Source organism: Anguilla rostrata, chromosome 12, assembly GCF_018555375.3.
Source record: "Anguilla rostrata isolate EN2019 chromosome 12, ASM1855537v3, whole genome shotgun sequence".
NCBI lineage: Eukaryota > Metazoa > Chordata > Actinopteri > Anguilliformes > Anguillidae > Anguilla > Anguilla rostrata.
The window spans coordinates 30,859,252-30,879,891 of record NC_057944.1 but is presented as its reverse complement, the minus strand read 5'-3'; the positions used below and the strand labels follow the sequence as shown (position 1 = coordinate 30,879,891).

At 50.2% G+C, this 20,640-nt stretch overlaps 1 protein-coding gene across 1 annotated transcript in view; it reads right to left on the bottom strand.

Annotated features, from left to right (window-relative positions):
• Nucleotides 1-19,976, bottom strand: part of ppp1r37 (protein phosphatase 1, regulatory subunit 37) — a 46,281-nt gene extending 26,305 nt beyond the window's left edge. Inside the window, exons 1-2 of the mRNA XM_064301324.1 lie at nt 17,668-19,976; nt 1,465-1,562 (exon numbers count right to left, since the gene is read on the bottom strand). Of these exons, the coding sequence (XP_064157394.1) occupies nt 1,465-1,562; nt 17,668-18,403 (834 nt within the window). The 5' untranslated portion in view covers nt 18,404-19,976. The remainder of the gene's footprint in view (nt 1-1,464; nt 1,563-17,667) is intronic.
• Nucleotides 19,977-20,640: the final 664 nt, after the last annotated feature.

The following is a 20,640-nucleotide window of genomic DNA, read 5'->3' as shown; positions in this document are numbered from 1 at the left end:
TGTCTCGCGGTGACTCACCGCAGGACTGCTGCTCACGCCGTCGCTCTCGTACGATGGAAACGCAGAGCGCTGCGAATAGAGCAGGAAGCCACGGTCTGAGGAGTCACCCCCTCTCCTCTCTCTCTCTCACACCTCTCCTCTCTCCCCCCCTCTCCCCCTCTCTCTCACCCCCTCATCTCTCTCTCCCACTACCTCTCTCACCCCCTCTTCTCTTTACCCCTCTACCTCTCTCTCTCTCCTCTCTCCCCCTATCTCCCCCTCTAGCTCTCTCTCTCTCTCTCTCTCTCCCGCTCTTCCACTCGAGCTGGTGGCAGTATAAATGGCAGCTCTTTGGCTGCCAGTCTAATCAGAGCACCGCACCGCGAGGCCATTTTACACTAAGAGCTTTACTATGCGAGGGGCTAAACACAGACATTCCCGCTGAATAACTCTCAAGTGTAACGCGCTATTAATTATCCCCACACTCCACCTCGGCAGGTGTGCGGTGAGCGCGTTGGTGCAAAATGGCTGCCGTTCGTCACCCAGGAGGGTTGCTGCGCAGTCAGCTCCCTCCCTCGCCCGTAAAACTGACCTCAGATGACCCGAGTGAAAAGGGCTCTTTAACTGTGATCCCATAGACATGTCTGGTAAACCCCTGGGGATTAAAGACACTGTACCAACGCACGCGGACGTTAGCGTAGCGCGCTGGCTGCCGTGTGACGAGCGTGCGGAGCGAGCGAGCCTATGAGCAGGTGAGAGAGGCAGGTGCGCTCTCTGGTCCCACACTGCTCAGCTTCATCCGTCCCCCAGGAAGCAGAGAGCATCCAGCGGGGACAGAGGCGGACCTGCTGGTGGCGGGCAGCGATTGGCTCGTGGCTAGAGACACAGGGCTGAGGAGAGCCAATGACAGGGAGGAAGGGGGCGGGGGCGGCAGGAGCGGGGGCGAGGCACGTGGTAGAGGGCTCTGTAATCCCCCAGCAATCCTGGCTTTCTGTGGAGGGGAGCAGCTCCAGAGGCAAGAGGCAGGAGTAAACAGGCCCGGTGAACCAAGGTGACCCCGCTCTCTCCAAACAAGCCCTGAACAGCAGCTCATTACCCAACACAGGGATGGTGCGTGCTTCCGAATGCAGGAGATAGACTAGGGCACACAGGCGCGTACACACGCGCGCACACTCACACACACACTTGCACACTCTCTCATACACACACACGCGCGCACACTCACACACACATACACTCTCGCACGCACAGTCACACAACTACCTTTAAAAAGGCTTCCAGGTGGAACAGATGTTTACGGGATGGTGCGCGTGTGGTAATTTTGGCATACGCACACAAGCACGCGTGCGCGCCTGTGTACATACACACTGGCACACTGAACAAGCGCGCGCACGTGCTGGCGTCAGTGTTTGTGTTGAGCGGATAAACTGCGGTGTCGCAAATACACAATTAAAATGTGTGCGTTGGCGTGCGCTGGCGTCTCACCTGTATCTGCGTCAGCAGCCTGGCGATGGGCTTGCAGTTGAGCTTCTGACAGGCCTGCTTGTAGGCCGAGAGGATCTCCTCCACCGTCACATTCTGGGCTGCAACAGGACAGGACGGGGGGGGAAGGGGGGGGTCAGAGACAGGCAGGGAAACTCCCAGCACACTTTCTCCATGCAAACCCACTGCACTGTTGTCCACACAGTACACAGATGCGGCCTGCATAGCGTGCGGTCTGTCTGCCACACAGGCACGCTAACAGATGAAAGCTGGCTTCTGCTCCGCCCGAGCTTCACCGCGCAGTTTGAGAGATCACCGATGAGCCTGGGGCCCGAAAAGTCAGAGCAAAGCAGGAATGCTAAAACACGGGGTACTGCCAGCACATAGGCTAGCTACCCAGGAAAGCCCAACAACTCATCCATGTCCTGCAGTCAGGGGTTCAGACGGACCCAAGACCAGACATCTGGCAGAAGGAGGGCTGCCTCGCGCTGCTACAGTAAACACTGAGGAACACGTGTGCGCCTCGCCGTGTGATTACAGTGCCCGAGGAGAAGCCTCGCACGTCAGCAAATGTTCCAAAATAAACTATGACGTCCACCGGGGTGTCAGCGGTGCTCGGAAAAGACCCAGAATGCACCGTGATAAATGGGTGTTGCTACCCACCAGATGGGGTTAAGAAAACACGTGCAATCTTGACTGAGCACTGCTAAGCTAGAGGCTGGGACAAATTCTTCGATCCACTGAAGATCAATGGCCGTGGAGACAGGAGCGGGGCCCTCTTTACCAACAGGGCAGCTGTCAAAGGGAGAGGCAGAGGCAAACCTCTGCCGTCTGACGGACGAGATGCCAGACCAAGGCTCTGACTCACAGCAGCCATTAGAGGCCTCGTGGCACCTTCGGAAGGGAATTAGTGCGCAAAAGAGTCGGGCTGGGTCTCTGCACCTGGCAACCTAACCGCTTCTAAAAAAAAAAAATTTTTCAAAACAAAAAGGAAAAAAAGCCCCTGAGGCAGAGCCAGACTGAAGCTGAGAGCAGTTTAGGGAAGCAGCTCTGAGAGGGACACAGTCAGCGCTTCCCCTTCCCGCCGCAGAGTCTGCAGCTGTTGGGGGAGACGGCCCACGCCCTCCTGGGAACGGGACAGAGTATGTTTTCGCCGGGGGGCGGGCTGGGGCGTCCAATCTTTTAAGCTCCCTCCATAATGGAGGGATTGTTTCTGGCTACCGCCCCCTCCACACCCCCCCCACCCCCATCCCGAGTGCGAGTGCTCCCTGCCTGTTTCACAGCTTACTCGTGTCAGCTGACAGGGGCCATATTTCTCTCCAGCGCTTCCGTACCATCAGAACAGTGTCCCGAGAGACGAGGGGGACAGGGTGGGGAGTTAGCGCCTCAAGCGCCGCCGGCCCCATTCCTTAACCCAAACTGCTACCGTAAATACCCAGGAAGACATGCAGAGTATTCAAAGGACACACGCGAGGGGCACGCGACCCTCCCTCCTGCCTGAAGAGTCCGAATCTTAAACATCTTCTGTGAGAAACACAGCGTGTGGCCCTCGTATAACTATAGCAGTCTCTCGCTACCACAACCACAACTGGAAGAGGTTAAAGACTATGGCTTTTTGAACTGGGTGCGTAAAAGCTCGTGCGGTACGAAACCCAGGGGGATTTGAGGGTGCGGGCTCAGTCGAGCGGACAGGAGGCAGGCGAACGGGGTCAGTGAAGGGTTCTCACGGCGAGCGTGAAGCGACAGGCGCTACTGTTAGCAAGCGTGCGTAATCGGGCCTCGCACCACGTCACCGCGGGCTTCCGGCACGTGGGGCCGCCTGAGGAGGCGACCTGGCGGGCATCCCGCCCAGCCCAGCTCAGCCCGGCCCGGCCCGGAGCGATTCCAGCTGCGTCTCTCACGCGCCTTTTCCTGGGGTCAGGCCAAGTGCTCCCACGCTGCCTCCTAATTGGGCTGAGGAAATCAAACTCTCCCCCGGGGCCTTGTGACGACTGTAAAAGTCGAGTCTGATCCAGCGAAGGAACTCCACACAACAGCAGGCCGGATCCTTCAGCGGAGGAGTCGAGCTCGAACCTCGTCATGGTCGTAGTCCGTCCCCTGGGACCGGTAAACTGCTGCCGTGTGACTAAGCGTCCTGCCGAGGGCAGTCTGGAGCAGTCGTTCCCAAAGCAGCGGTTCCTCTAAACAAAAGCCCCTTTTCCAATGTCGCAACTTTTTCCCGAAACTCAGGAACTAAAGCTCCCTTGTCACCAGAGGAACCCGGGGCATCCGTGAGGCAGTACTTTTCTAAGATTCGCAAACTACCGGGGAGGACCTTGCAGAAATGCACATCATGGAACATTAGTCAAATGCAATGTTCGCAAGAAACGCCAAGCAGACCCCAAGTGGCATTTTAAAATACAGGCAAGAGAAAAGCATTTAGCAGCAGCTAGAGAGCTAGTTAGTTTTGAAATGGAAAAATCTTACAAAATCATGGATGAATAGCAAGGTGCACGCTTTGATCAGTATCTGGTCGGACGATGACGTTCAGAGGGAATTTGCGTCGGCGACGCAGAACAAAAAGATGTATCAAAAGATTTTGTTGCGTTTAGCTGAACTGGGCATAATCCACATAGGTAAACAATACTGGGGGAAAAAATGTACAAACTGTAGCAGGATTACAAAAAATGAAAGACCACAATAACTGAAGTGGCGCAAATAAATGTACCAGTAAATGGTTTGACGCAACGGAAACAAGCTATTTCCAACTACTAGGCCTACTTCCACGTGCATAATCTTCCCGGTTCTCGAGGTGCGGTGGGAAAGCAAACATCAACGCACTCCAGGAACTGCTTTAGTCCTCACTGTTCCTGCCTGTTTTTAGCCCCTACAACCTGGCAGAAGAGGGGCTAGAGGCACCCACGGGCTACCAGCCATCGAAGGCCGATGTGCATCCCTCTGGAACGACGCTGGCTCTCCTGTGCAACGGCAATGTGGAAAAAAACGCTGTGGCTTGAGGGCGTGTGTGCAGTTCACCCTCAGCGTTTGCAGCATGGATGCAATGGGGGTGACACAGTGGCATTAAGTAGAAACAGTCCCAACAGCCCATTCCTAAACAGGGAGTAGGGGAAATGATGAAAACTGCTTTCAAAAATGTTTGAAATGTTCATGGGTAACTGGTCGAATAGGTGAGCGGCTGATCCTTCACAGGCAGTGCAGGTCACAGCAAGTCCCTCACAGGTGCAACGTCTGGCCTGCTAACTACCACACACGCCACAGGGGGCGTGACACCCCTGACCTCCGACCTGTCTGTGACCCCTTCAGAGGGTTCCGTACACACTTATCAGCGCCCTGCTGCCGGTGTTCCCCCGACCATCCACGGGAAACCCAGACATTTCCTTGGGAACCCTGTTTTGTTTTGGAAAAGTTAAGACAAATTTTCGCCGACGTCCAGTGATAATTCAATTTGAAGTGATGCAATCGAACGCTCCATTAAGCCACCCTGGGGGACAAAGGGCTCCCCTGTTGCAACACAGAGGTCAGACAGAGGGCCTTTTGTGCCTGCCAGCGAACAGGCGGCCAGTGTTTCCAGGCGTGTACGCTGCAGCGTAATATGATCAGCCCCCCGCCAGCGCCCCCCCCCCCTCCCAGCCCCCCCGCGATGGCTGCGAAAAGAAAACTCATGACCAGAGGGCCTGACCCTCCGCGGCTCTGGAGTGTTAAATGTTTTACACAAGCACCCCGCAGCAGCTGCTCTCTGCTGAGCTCCCCTCCTCGCTCCTCGCCATGGGAACCTCCTTCATCCAGACCCCCGGGTTAAGAAAGCAACAAAACCCCCCCGGGGCTGGACTGTATACCGTAAAGATCATTCCAGAGCGCAATCATCGTCTCCCAGTCATGACCTGTTTTACGGGCATCGCACAGGATGACCATGGTGGGTTTGGCACAGTGGCTGAAGCAGCCGTCTGGGAGCTGGGAAGGGGGAGGGGGGAGGGACGGGACGCTGGGGGACGTCAACAAACTACGAATGCAGCAGACAAGATCTTCCAAAAGGAAAGAGGGAGGAAGGGAGAGAGAGAGAGAGGGTGGAAAGAGAGATGAAGAAGACTGGCTTGTGTCCAGCTCTGTGTTATTTACAGGCGTACAGGATGAGGAGACTGGAGAGTTTAGATTATTAGGGAGCGGAAAAACAAACAGGAAAGCTGGCGAGGTTAGCGAAGGGGGAGGGAGGGCCGCTCCACAGCGAGACAGTGATGCAGGAGATGGCGGGACTGCATTAAACAGCCGGCTGGACATCCAGGTCAGCAGACATCCTGGAGCAGAACTCCAGCCAGCCCATCAAGCTGCACTACGCCGGCTAACTCTGACTAATGATGCCCAATGTGCCATTCCCAGGGGAATCGAGGATGGGGGGTGGGGATGGGGGGGGTAAGACCCACACCGGGAAATGAGAATGTCATGGCTTCGTGTGGCACAGTCTGAAAAATTGCCACATGTTGACATCAATGGTGTTAACCCACCTAAAACCAAATATCCAAGGCCAAGGGATCACAGCAAACAAGCACCCAATTTTGTAGTGAGACTCTGTCAGTGTGACAGCTGTCCAGCTGAAACCACAACCGGATTTAAATGCTAAAATGCTAATGAAAGACATGCTCCCCATTAGCATGGTAGAGGGCAAAGGGTTTCGGGACCTACTGACATTTGTTGAGCCCGAATATACTTCTGTGCAACGTACTGTTGCATGAAAAACCATCACAGCTCAAACTCAATGTAGTGAAACAACTGCCTCTCTCCACACCATTCCAAGTCTGACAGTGTTGTGACAACCATCCATGTGCGGACAGCACTAACTATACTGAGTCATGCGTGACTATACATTTCCATTACATTGAAGATTGTGTCATGTGTTAACCAGTCCAGTGAGCAAAGCATCATACAATCATTCTGGAAAAATATATAGCAATGCTTATTTTTTACTTTTTAAAAGTTTTAATCTTGTGATCTACACTGAGAGAAGTAGTGGCATGTTTTTATTAGCGGTACCAGACATCAAACAGTAAAAAGAAACTATTCGCTGGTTTCAGACAGAAACTAGTCGACTGTCAGAGATGTGTGTCGTTTGCATCCCTAGTTTTTATTTGAAAATGCTACATTTAAATTGACTAAGTATTAACCTAACATCAACTGTCCTCCATTCACAGCCATTTTAATAAATGGAAAGCCCAAAATAATTTGAGCTGTGCTCTTTGCCATCTCAAATGAAGGATTAATTCCAGGTAAGCCCTTTTGCAAAAAAAAAAGAAAGAACAATAATAATAATAACCATCCAGTTCTGGCTGGCTTGCTATGAATGAATTTGGTTTCAGGAATGAAAAAACCGTGAAAATCGCATTAACTTTGCGGGCGACTGCAGCAGCCGCAGTAGGCGACCACGTGTGAGCATCACTGGAGGGGGCACCTCTTCCCCTGAACGGAGGAGGAGACAAACCCAACTTTCCCAGGCAGGGTCTGGGGTAGAGTCATTTTCAGCTGCAACCCTGGCGCTAAGAGGTCCAGAACAGGCAAGGGGCATAACTCCCTGCTAACATTAAGATGCTCCACGTCGGCTCATCTCCGAGGGCAGCAGCACCACAGTAACGGTCTCTCTCTCTGCATCTCTCCCTATCAGCATAACCGCATGCGGCTGCATGCACGCCATGCGCGCTGCAGCTCTTCCTGCTCGCTGAACCGCAGCTGCATGCATGCGCCCCCTTTTTCAAAAACCAGCAAAGGAGAAATCCTCATCACGTCAGGGAGGCGGTTTGAGAACCGCTACTGAATTTGGGCAAGAAATGCATGCTGGGAGGTTGAGGACCCACAGTGGGGGGGCTGCTTGCTTCCACGACCTGCTCTCTGCCGCTCTCCGAACACCGCGAGCAAGCCAATCAGGAAACAACAAACAACGACAAAGAAACCCAGGCAGGCCGAGACTAGGGAGCGAAGGCCCTGAGCACAGGTGCGCGTGCGCGCTCTCACACGCAGGAGTGAGTCTGCGGTTCAGGTTTCTCCCACGGGGCGTGGCACAGTAATTCTGACTGGAAAACAAAAAAAAAAAGCCAGAGGAACGTCGTCATCGCTCAGGAGCCAGGACAAACAAAAACAGGTTGTAAACCGGCGCAGGCAGCTTCAGAACGAGCTACGCAGGACGGCCCGACACTCCGGGCTACAGATAACAGCGGGAACGAGACGAGGCCTGCACAGACGACGCGCATTCGCCGCTCCGCGAAAAAAAGGCAGGGGTGTAATCAGAGGTCCCCTCCGCTTCCTCCCATCTTCGCTGGGACCCCCCTTCCTGTTGCCTGAGCGTTTTCCCCCACTGCAGTGCAATAACACAATGCGCTGCCCGTCACACCCTGGGGGAGTCGACGTGTGCGCACACAATGCCTGGAACGACGCTGATTACAGGCAGTACAGCCCGACCCGGGTAAACAGGCCACTCTACCAGCTGGTGGAAGGGTTGAATAGTTTTGGTCATGAGGGTGAAGTGCTTTCTACCACAACGTACTTATTTGCTTGGCAGAAGCCATTATTCCAGTTTGACTTGCGGCTTAGGCTGGCTACTTACCACACTTATTATAGCTATTATTAGTATTATTTGCACAACCGGATATTCTCTGAAGCTGCTGGAGCTGAGCGTCGTTCGGAAGCGTACGGAGTCCTGACTGAGCACCGGCGGGGCACTGAACACGCGAGCCTGGCTCCCCGTCCACCGCGGCGCATTCCACTGCGCCCCTACGGTGGGCTCGTGTTCCGTTTCAGGGGCGCGGCGTCGGCCCCTCAGGGGTTAACACAGCGGCTCCACTCTCGGCCTGAGCGAAGCGCCCTTTGCCATCTGTTAGTGAGAGGGGAGAGGAGCATTGTGCTCCGTATGTTCCACTGCCACAATGACCGCGCTCAACAGCAGAGCCACTCAAACGAGACGCCAACTCTTTTCAACGCGGCTGGGTTTATCCCTCCAATGTCCATTAACCCTTTTAAGGGTACAGAGATGTGATCAGAACGTTCTTCACTGAACATTCTAATGCTGATGTAACAATCACTGCTGGTAATTAAAAGCAATGGAGCACTAGAGCACTGACTTAGAATTTTGGAGAAAAAACCATTCTAAAAAAACCTCCTCTTCAAAGGGATAATGTCCATTTAAAGGTAATGCCCATCAACCTCCGTCATGAATTTCGACGAAAGCAGACTTCCTGTACCAGCGACAAATCTGGCCCCGTTCCATCTACTTCAGAGCACGCCTTTTTCTCTGGAAAGGTAATGAAGGTGAGCTAATTGTTTAAAAAGCCTGAGCCTCACCATCGTGCACGTAGGCTGATATTCTTCCATGCCTCCAGGTTTAAACTGCATTAGTAATGCGCTTTGCTTTTTCCAACTGAAAGCACAATGCAGCACAGCCAAAACGGCACCGTGTACAGAATCCCCCTTCTGAAGCCTGAGCTCATTTTTGACCTGCTTCGTTTCAGAACGCGTCTGTTCTCTGCCGCCGCCCTCCCCGCCGGCGTCTACTACCGGAGGGCTGTCAATCAGCGAAGGTCGCCTGCCGATGGGAGTTCCGCTACGCCCAAAAATACAGGTCACGCCACAAACGGCGTCTGGGCGAGGCCTCCACGCCTCAGGCACGGGTGTCCCGAGGCGAAGCAGGGGGCCGGGAGAGCAGCCGAAAACAGACCCCGGGGGGGGGAGGGGAGGGGGGACGCAGACTGTACACTCTGTTATTACTATCTGATAAGCGGACTCTTATCCAGGGAGGCTTATATAACCTGGTTTGGGGTGTTTGAGCAGGTGGCTGTTCGCCAAGCCGATCCAGGTCGGGCCGCTGATGGGGACACGGCGGCAGTGAAGGTTCTGGTCCAGAGTCCACACGGCTCTGGTAGCGCTGCCCCGGCCCGGGTGGCCGACGGGGGGAGAGGAACACGCCATGCACGTTACTCTGGGTCTCCCCTCAGGCGAGAGGCCCCATTCTGCCTGGTGCACCGTCTTCCTCGCCACCGGCGTGTGAATTTCAGGCTCTGATGACGGGTAGGCCTGCAGGCCATGAAGGCCGGCGGAGACAGTCGCGCTCGGCCCTGGGAAGGGAGCCAGCCCCAGAAAAATGGGAACTCCCAAATCTTGGAAATGCGCATTTCACGCTGGATTTTGGTTTTAGAGAAACAAGGTGTTTAACCACGAAAGGAAAAAGGGGCGCGTGGGTTTGGAAGGAAGGGGGGGGGGGGGCGGGGTGGCAGCTGCACATTTTCCAATACCAGCAAACGTGATGGCAGGCGGTCCGTGGCTGTGTCAGTCTCCCGCCCTTTCTCAGGGTTGGCAGCAGGCCACACCAGCGGAGACCAGCTCTTCCTGCGCACACCATCTCCTTCTATGGAGCACTGCAGCACTTATCGCTGATGAGCGCAAAATGACAGGCATTAGCTGGGAACCGCCTTTACTTTTCTGCATTCTTCCATCTGCCAGTTCTCCTTTCTTTCTTTTTATTTCTTTGCAGTCCTATAATTTCTTCCCCTGCTGATCAAACAAAAGAAAAGCTGGCACAATGGCACAAATGACTCGGGCTGTGCAATTTCTTCTTTTCGCTTCTACGGCAGAACTGAATGCCATTATTTGTCTTTTTTAATATGCTTAAATCCTCCGCTGCTGGTCTCGTGTGCCGTCCTGTGACTAACACGCCCAGAGGAAAAGGCGACGGGGCTGCTGAAACAGGCCAGCCTGGAACCTCCTCCTCTTGCTTTGGCAGTAGAGCCTATCGGCCGTCGCAGCACGAGGCCTCGGACTCTCTTCCCAACGCTGCGTTTCGGGGCCCCCGCCACCGCCGACGCGTAACGGCGCTGGTGCCAGAGCGGGGTCTCCGTGCGAGCCGTCTCCAGGGGCGGGCGGCCAGGGCGGGCAGGACGTCCCGTCCCCCACCGGGGAGGAAGAGGCTCATCACGCACGGGCTGCTGAACGTCTGGAATGACCCGCGGGGGGTGCGCGTGGTAACCCGGGGGAGCCCGTGAGCGTTGGCCGTCCGGCGGGCTGAGCGACAGGGTTCAAAATAACCCAGCGGCCTATCAGCTGTGGCCTATGAGGCGACGAGGGGGAGAGGGAGGAGCAGGAGCTGCTTCAGCCCCCCTCCCAGGCTGTACCGAGTCCAAAAGGGCACCACACGCCCTGGAACGTCTATCATCAGGGCCCATCCACAGACAGGCCTGCTAAATCCCACCGCCAGTCTGCTCCATCAGCCCCTGCTTTAAAAAAGTCCCAACCGCTCATCCGCAGTCTTCCCTGTCTCCAGACACAAAGCTTATTTCCTGCAAAAAGGTTGGAAAAAACCAAAACTACCCTTTTCTAACTATAAAATTTAAGATGAGCAGGTCGAATACCATTTTTGAAAGCAACTGCATATATATATGCAGACGGCGTTTCTTCCAGAGCTACAGAGGGTCTTTAGCGAGCTGCTTGTGATGCCGAAGCGCCCAAAGTCGAAGAGGTTCACGCCGCCATTGCCGCAGTGAGCCTCCACACCCCCACCGCCCGCCCTGCAGGGGTACATTCCACAGCCAAGCCCAGGATGGCGGGTTATTACTTTCTGGCTCGTTGGCAGGAGCTGAACCAACGGAGCTCATTTCTTCCCAGCCACGAGGGCAGCGAAAATTGCGAAAATCGTCCGTTACCAATTTCGGCCAAATTCCCAGAAGATTACACTGGACCCTGCAGAGCTGACCCACACCACAGGCTGCAAGAAAGCGGTGACCACCACGCTAACCTGCAACTGCCACTCTGGAGGCTATTTATACAAGCGTGAAGAGCTTACAGAGGAGGAGAGGGTACGTGCTTCTCACTGCGGGGTAACCCAAATCCGCTATAGAGCCCAGCTTCAATTTCATCAGCGCTGGCCTCTGACCTTACGTTGTTTTTTTAAGTGATTCCAACGTCCTCCTGAACGTGTTGTGCCCGCGCAGAAGTAGCGCTCCTGAGCGCTTAATCACGTTTTCCAGCGCTGAGGGAGAAAGCGCGTCACCCTCCGCCTGTCTAGACCCGGCCGTGTAATGACATGGAGAAGTGCGCTACGGCCCGTCGTCGAACGTTCGTCGCCCTGAAAGGCAGCTGTGCGGATCGCGCCACTGCTGGCCGAGGCACTGCAGCCACTGCTGGAGCCACTGCTGCAGCCACTGCTGGAGCCACTGCTGCAGCCACTGCTGGAGCCACTGCAGCAGCCACTGCTGGAGCCACTGCTGCAGCCACTGCTGGAGCCACTGCTGGAGCCACTGCTGGAGCCACTGCTGGAGCCACTGCTGGAGCCACTGCTGCACCCACTGCTGGAGCCACTGCTGCACCCACTGCTGGAGCCACTGCTGCAGCCACTGCTGGAGCCACATCAGACCCTCTTGAAGGGGCCGGCTCCGCAAGTTTACAAGCAAAAATGTGGAGCGGGGGCAGGGGCCAGGGGTTCCTAAATAAAGATTCCGGGGAAGGAGTGGGGGTGTAGGTGCTGCGGCCTTATGAGAATGGGACAACAAAATGTCCTTTATAGAAAGTGCAGGGCTGCCCTGCCCTGAGCACTGCTGCTTTGCTCTTTACCGTACGAGACTGCGCAGCTACTCTGCACGCTGCCGCGCTTAAACGTGTGACCAGAACATTCCGCCAGGTCTTCTTCCTGCGGCCTCCGCCTGTCTGCATGCAATGAGGAAGATGACGCAGGACAGGGGAGGAAGACACAGGCAGCCACGCTGGCGTGGAAGCAAAGACACGTAGGAGGGAAGAGAGATTCGGTGCAGATGTGGGCGTATGGGTACTGGGTACTCTTTCACCAGGATCAGCTACACGCCCCTTATCTGACCCACTGGAACAGCTGATCCAAGAGCAGCTACATGCCCCTTATCTGACCCACTGGAACAGCAGAACCAAGAGCAGCTACACACCCCTTATCTGACCCACTGGAACAGCTGATCCAAGAGCAGCTACACACCCCTTATCTGACCCACTGGAACAGCTGATCCAAGAGCAGCTACACACCCCTTATCTGACCCACTGGAACAGCTGATCCAAGAGCAGCTACACACCCCTTATCTGACCCACTGGAACAGCTGATCCAAGAGCAGCTACATGCCCCTTATCTGACCCACCAAACAGCTGATCCAGGAGCTGCTACACGCCCCTTATCTGACCCACCGAACAGCTGATCCAGGAGCAGCTACATGCCCCTTATCTGACCCACTGGGACAGCTGATCCAGGATCAGCTACATGCCCCTTATCTGACCCATCGGAACGGCTGATCATTTCTCAGGGCAAGCGGCAGCGACAAGAGAGAAGAACTGCAAGAACTGTCAACTGTCTACCATAGCTTTCCCATTAACAAACAATGCCTTCCGTTATGAAGCCCTCAACGTGTCAATATGCACAGGACCATGCGTCAATACGCTCAGGAAAGATCAAATAATAATCCACTGTGTCTGTATTTTATCAGACAGGCCCACAATCCTTTTGTAGTTTATCAGAGAGGCAACAGCCAGAGGGGATGACCTCAGAAAGTGCCATGGGGGCAATGGGGGTGGGGGGCTCAGGCAGAGCCCCAGAGTTGGCTGTGGACTGTGCCACACGTCACCCCGACTGACAAGATTTTGATCAGGATCGATGAAGATGCACGCAAAACTGCAGTCGCAAGCATTTTTTTTCCCAGAGATGCCCTCCATGCATGGACCAAAAATCCACAATGAAAGAGAAGACAAGTGGGTGACACTACCAGCAGGCTAATTAACCTACAAATCAAGTGTTTCAGTCGCTTTCAGTTTATTTCTCTCTCGTCATTTGTTCGTGCCGCAGAACAACTGCCTCCGCACAGCTGGGTCCAGTATTTAGATGGCATTTTTGGCACAATTTCTGTTATACACAGTTAGGTTAATTAACTGTAAACTGTTCATTATCACCCTCAATAAGAGTTCACATAAAACCGGCAGGAGCTGAGTCAAGAGTGAGGCAGCTGAGAGAAGAGGGCCGTCTTCTGTACAGGGAAGTGGAGAATTTGTAGTGGCTCCTAAACAATGGAAGCTTATTGGCTGGTTTTATGAACACCTTTAAAAAAACAACTAAGTTCACATTTCTATAACATAACATTAAAAAGAACATTTTAGGAAAATCTGTGAGCTCTGAACTAGGGGTGGGACAGTTTACTTGAGTAAGACCTTGCCCTAACGGACCCTTTCCCAAGCTCCTAAACAAAACCCTAATCTTGCCTCAACCCTAATACTTACCATTTTCCTGACTGGACCGTAACATAGCTTAACCATAAATTGAACCCTAAAACCATAAACTAGAACAGAAAAATTGAGTTTCATTAAGTATGACTGCTATAAGAAAAACACAAAATAAAACAAACAATCAACCATTTCTACAGAAGTCTGTTATTTTCTTTGGCTAAAAAGAAATAGGCCTACTGTTATTGTATTTAATTCTGTAATGAATATTCACTGAAAAGTCCCTCAATAGAATGTTTGAGAGTTTTCTACATGATTAATAAATAGGTTACACTTCCCTTTAAAGTAAATGCCTTTATGAAGGTTAACAGTGCAAACACAGTCCAGGCTACTATCTTTGGGCTAAATAATGAACATCCTGCTGTTCATTCTACGCTATTCAAGAGGTGTTCCCCAAAAAGTCACATTTATGTCAGAATATGACATGACAAATCACCAAAAGCCTATCTCTCGCAGCACGTTTATTCTTTATAGGCCAAAGCAAGATGCATATGCAGAAGCAGCTTACAAGATAAGATTGTGCATAGTGCGGGAGACTCACACATTTTCTCCAGCGGGCATCATGGATTGGTGTTCTTAACTGTCACTATCGCTTTCATTTAACTGTTTTGGTTTGGAACCACTCTCATGTGTAAAAGACGGTAAACTTCATTCAGCGCATTTCCGCAACGCCTAACATTTTATTGTCGTGGTCCTCCGTCCCCTTGACTGCACTGCACACGGACGCACCGAAATCTTTCAGAAACGATTTCTAAGATGTAGCCTAGCATCGTTTATTTTTATATTATCTTTGTGTCCCAGAACAGCTAAATAAATTGTCTATTAAACAATGTCTCCTGCCTATCAGTCTGCTACGGCCTGATAATTGCTGGAAAGGAAACGGATAGCCTAGCTGTCGGGCGGATGGCTTATTCACTTATTCCTGTCCTGGTCTTGTGTGTGCAGTAGAGCCGGAGAAAAGGCTCTGCGACGCCCTATAAGCAGATCTGCTGCTGTAAAACAGGCTTAAGGCAGAAAGGGTACTCGAGTAATCGCAAGGATAAAGCATCTCGGCATCGGGTGGAGAAAATCGTAAAATGCCCCACCCCTACTTTGAAGCTCAGCATCCATTTCTTAAGGAAGCTTGGAGTCCCTTTCAAGTAATTTGCACTTTGGTGGTGTTTTCACAAGAACACAACCACCGCACAGGGCAGTGTTTCTGCATGCCGTCAATGACGGTCGCAACAACTTCGCTCACAACCTTATCCTTATATCCTAATCACATTGCCTCTCCCTACTTCATCCCCCTCTTAGTGCTTTGTGAATGACTTCCCTCCCCCATAAGGACCAAGCAGAGCGCGCCACGACTCCAGGTCAACCATAAAACGGCTACATGTTTTAATATGAGCTACCGGATGTGTACAGAACACCATTCTGCAGTCTCACATCTGTAGAAATAAGCGAGTTGTTTTAAATGCCTTCTTTAGTATGGCCTACGGAAACCATGCTGCAATCATCTAGTCAATGAGCCATGGGGGATATCGAAGATCAATAATTGTTCAGGACCCTGTGTTAGGTTTACGGAGGTCCCACAGCCCTGTGGCCAAGCCATGCATTGCACACTTGAATATGTGCATTTTGGATACAGAATTAGGCTGTAATCTTGCAATGGCAATGAGCCCTAAATTTGTTTTTGTTTCTGCTGCAAGTAGTGGAGAAACGGACGGGCCGCATATTTGACACAAGTCAACAGTTACTTTACACCCCTCGCCATTACAACTTTGAGGGGTTACCGTAAAGGCTCTCGCTCTCTTTTTGATCAGCGTGCTGTCAAGTCAGAGAGACTTGGCCCAATCTAGGCTGATGACTCAGAAGAATTTTCCTTTTTTTTTTGGCAGACCACTGAGGGCAAAGCAAACAGTCCTGATCACATGTCCTTTTCCAAGGCTGTGTTTTCGTTCCTGACCCGTCGCGTACGTTAGCCTAACGCAAAGGCAGGGCCGAATAAGCAGCTCCCTTTGATTCAGTACAGAGCGAATGACAGCTAAGACAAAGAAACCAAACCAAGGGAAACTGGTGCAAAACCTGTTCCAGTGAACACAGCTCCACTTCAGATCAAACTGCATGACGCAACAGCGCCTGACATTTCAACCTGACTGCTAAAATAATTCAATAAGGGCTTAAAACAAGAGTGTAATCCATTTATACTGAATTACACCGGTCTCCATTTAGGAATATTCTCGATTGCTGCCTTGAGTTACGAACTCCTTTTAACTGCCTGTCCTGAAACAAGACACACTGTTGATGGGCAATTTGCCTCAAACTTGTACACAACTCAGTGGCATTACAGACTTGGGCATGTACAGCTGCCAGCAGAACAACATTAAATGTTGAAGGCAGTTTGCACAAGTAACTGAATTTCCCAGCCTAATGGTTATTTGGGAAAATGTTGACTGATTAATGAATCAACTGCACTGCAGATGAAGCAAAAATGTTCACTAATGACGGGGACACAAAGCAAACGCTGAAAGGACACTGTACATGGCTGGCTCAAGGTGACCATATCTGTGCAACTGTACTGAGTAAACGCACAAAAAACTGATTTGACTAAGGCTAAATATTACTCTGATGAAGTTCTCATTTATGGTTGGTGTTCAACGCCTCTAACGTCTGGCACCTTTAAAATGCACACCTGGCACTGCAGTTTAAACAGGATACGATCAATAAAATAAAACAGGAACACCCTGATAACGAGCAAAATAGGAGCATCACGTGACAACTTCTATGAGTCCCCATAAAGGTGCTACTTAAGAAAACAAAATAAAACAAACGGTCTTTGTGCAGGCTGCACTCAAAACTCTCGCCCATTGCCCTACATTTCTCTCTGTGCTTCAGGAGACACCAAAATCAAGAGCACGTAACACTTTGCTAGCTGTGGATCGACCCAAAATCGAATCAGGCATGTCAGCATTTTCCCAAACCCACTTTAAACACAAAGCATTGGCTTCCAAATGGCCTAATTTGTTTAACTCCATTACAGAAAAAAAAATTCAAGCTAAAAAAAAAAAAATGTCCAATTTGACCAAGATATCAGTTAAGATAATAAATTAGATTAAACTGACAAACATTTTAGACATTGGGTTCCCCCTGATTGGCTCACAAACCTTCTGTGAGGAGGGAGGCAGACTCCCAGCGAATCAGACCTATGGGGAAATGCCAAATTATGTTTGTTGCCGCTTCACCTTTGAACCTTTCCAAACACAAACATACATACGAGCCCATATCATTTGCCTGTTGTAATTCTCAGCCCCCCATGTGACTGAGCCAGATATCACATCACTATATATACAAGTTAATAGTGTCTTGAAACTCCTGAGTATGAGTAAGCTTGGGATGCACGATATGGAAATTCTGTTGTAAACATCATTAGTCGATGTTTCACTGGCCATAGTGGCCGATGTCAACTGCTCTGCTTTCCATCACAGTGAAAATTAAAACTGCAACTAAGTTTCCACATTCATCCTCAAGATCATCAGCTGAGGCTGTTCTTGCTACGGTATTTTACATGTTCAGGTGACAAAATTAACACTGAGCTCAACACGTGTTGCACAGAGCACCATGATGACGCTTCACATCTTGGGCAGAACTCAGGTCCACTGCAATAACCCAACATCTGTTTCTACATTGCCCTTTGGAGACTGCACAGGAAATGGGGGCCTTGTGTTAAGCACACAACTTGACAACATGAAGGGCAATGCTTTTCTTTTAACTCGAGGAACTGGTTTTGCAGGGGTCAATGTTTAGAAAGCTGTAGATGAACAGCAAGTCCAGTCCCAGTCCAACGCTTACCTGGCTCAGAACAAGGCCCGACTTCATCAGGACTCATGAGAAACCACCCTTAGCTCTGCAAATAAAAGTCCACATTCAAATGTAAAGAGAGAAGGGATGAAGGAGGATATATATATGATGGCTTACCATGTCTCCAGGGGTCTTTTGGCTCCACAGCTCCAGAGACAATGTCTTCATCTGAGGGGAAAGTAACCCTCTTGGCCCCCTGTTTGTGTTTTTCATTTTCATCAACAACAGAGACAGGAGATGTGCCTTCCCCTTTAGAAGAATCACAGGGCAGACTGGCCTCTGTATTTAAGGGCTTCTCAGGCCCTTGTGTGTCACTGTCCATGGACAAGGCCTCAGCAGGAAGACCAGACACGTTTGAGGCACTCTCATTCCCGCTCCGGTTGCCTTCCTGGCACAGAGGCTGAGGTTCCAGCATTCCATTTTCGTCAAGAGTCAAATCCACCCCGACATCCATGGCCTCTCCAATTCCTATATTCCCCATTTGAAACTCAGGGCGTGGTGTTCCTGAGTTAGCATCACTCTCACCCGGGCGGTGTTGGTCACTGGAAGCGCTATCCAAATCGGAGTTTGTGCTAGGGGATGCGCAAGGCACCCCACTGTTCCCAGTTAGCTTATCGGTCTCCAAACCATCTGCTACCCTAACGCCTTCTTCGCCCCCAGGGCTGTCACTTATCCTGGCTGGCAAAGGGGTGTCCACAGTCTCAGTATCAATGCCTTGTTTCCCCACGTCGCCATCCATCACTTGAAGACTATTCCGAGGTATAATTTCTTCCGCACTGTATGTGGTATCTTCATTGACGGTTTTCTTCGTTTTGGCATTACAAAAATCTAGGATTTCCTCCTCGCTATTCATCTTCTCATTTCTATCTGACAAGAACAAAGTTATTTTTTTTCTTCCCAAAACAAGATGCAATTATTAGGTCTGTTTTAGTTGGTTCACCTCCGAAATTAAACACTTAGATTACCTATATATTTGGAAATGCATCTGTTAGCTAAGCGTCTAGCGTGAATGTCTTTCAAGACACTTTTCCATTACTACTACAAGACAGCTAATTTTAAGCAACACACAAACTCTACATCACATTACTTCCCGGGGTTTGGATGATCGGAGTGAATCAGAAGTAATATGAACTATTTCGCAACCCTGCCGGTTAACTTCACATCCAGACAAGTTAGCATATGCATACAAGTTAAAGGAACATTTTTTTCCCTACGATATTCTCGCAGTATGGAATTTCGCCCAAATGCAACTTGCTAGTTAATGTAGTCCGGGTACGTTGCAGGTCAAAAACAGACAGTTGGTTTTTGCTAAACGACAAATTACTTTATCGGGGAACGTATTCGAGCAACCTATCTGTAGCTATTAGGTAGCCTGCAGGATAGCTAATTTTGGTTAGCTAGTTAGCCAACGCTTCAGCTCAAGCAATACCTTGCTAGAAAGCCGTCCAGCTAAAATATTAATAAGCACGGAAAAAAACAATAACAAAGACGGACGAATTAACGAAACACAGACACACAGCCAAACAGGCTGATATTACACCTCAAGTGAGTGTCATTTTGCTGGTTTGTTCTGTCGGCACTGTTAGCTAGCTAACGTTAGCTAGCTAGCTAACTTGCACGCTTTGTCTAATCAGTGAACTAGCTAGCAGGCTATACTAGCTTCCAGCAAAATGTCTCTCTACAGAAGCAAAGCCCAACTCGACATGTTTGTTATTAAGCTAACTGTTTAGTCCAAGTCACTACACTTTCGCTTAGCTTCAGATTTTGTTAATAAATACTGTTGTTTCTCGAGTCTGTCAATGTTCTGCTTTAGCTGACCAGTTAACACGCAATTACCGTTTAAAACGACATGACATAACTCGTTCGCGGTGCTTACATTACGGGATAGCTACTAGCCAACTAGCTAGCTTGCGTTACTCCAAGTCTCTCATGCGCTTGAAAAGTGACACACAGGCCACTTTTGTCGATTGCACTCTCAGGTTAAATATATATATGTATTCCCAACCAGGCTTTCTGTCTGAAATAGAAACAGTTCAAAAGCTGTCCCTCTCTCATTCACACACATCGCACAACAGTCCACAGCTAAGCACAGAAAAACACAAGCGTCATAGCTAGCTGCCTAGCTAGTCACAGAGCATCAGTTTCACTGGCGCTAGCTAGTACAGTACGGGCTGGGAAGAGTATTCCCCACAAATGGCTCCAACGCTGACGTGCAATTAACTCCTCTCGAAAATTCACTTTCCTCAAAAGAATACATCCAAACTGCTTTTCGCTACAGACTATCGACAGCGCCGCGAAAACCGAATCTAACAAACTAGCTACATATATTATAATTCTCTCCTACGCCTGCTTACTCGTCTCAAACTACTGTTTGTTGACCACACGTCCATACGTCATCGAAATCGCAGCGGGTAGAGTTTTGGAGAAGCACTTTCGCGATTGCAAGTTGCAACATTTCACTGAGTACAGTATGCTTACCTATTGTTATGACCTAACAGGCCATTAAAACAGAACAACGAGGTTAATTTTGTATTGTGTCTTTCTGCACAAGTGGTCACTTATTTCCTGGTCTCATTTAAACTGTTAACATTGTATTGGCGAATCATCGGAAGTAGGCCTACTGCATACATGTACAATATTGACATACGGTTGACATGTGGTGGGGTGTGTGGCAGAGATAGATCTCTAATGGATAAATCCTCCTCAATCGTACTTCAGATTAGGCCTACTTTAACATGGCCAGCACACTTTTAGTAGTAAAATGATTAAATGTAAGATAATTTTTCAGAATTAATTTAATTTAAAAGTTATCTGTATTTACTTGACGATTATAGGATTTAGTTGGCAAATACATTTTATTTTATTAAAGAACACAAAATAAATATTTTTGTGTTAATATTTTGTGGTGTTGATAGCATTGGAAACTCCCCACCCATTATAAATAAATCTTGCAGCAGCCAGGAGATATTCATTTTGTTGTTACTTCTTACATTTTACAGGATTGTCATAAGGCATTATTAACTAGGATTTTCCACAATTTAAACCAAATTTATGCAAAAGTAAACCACAACAATTCCACAAATGGAATTT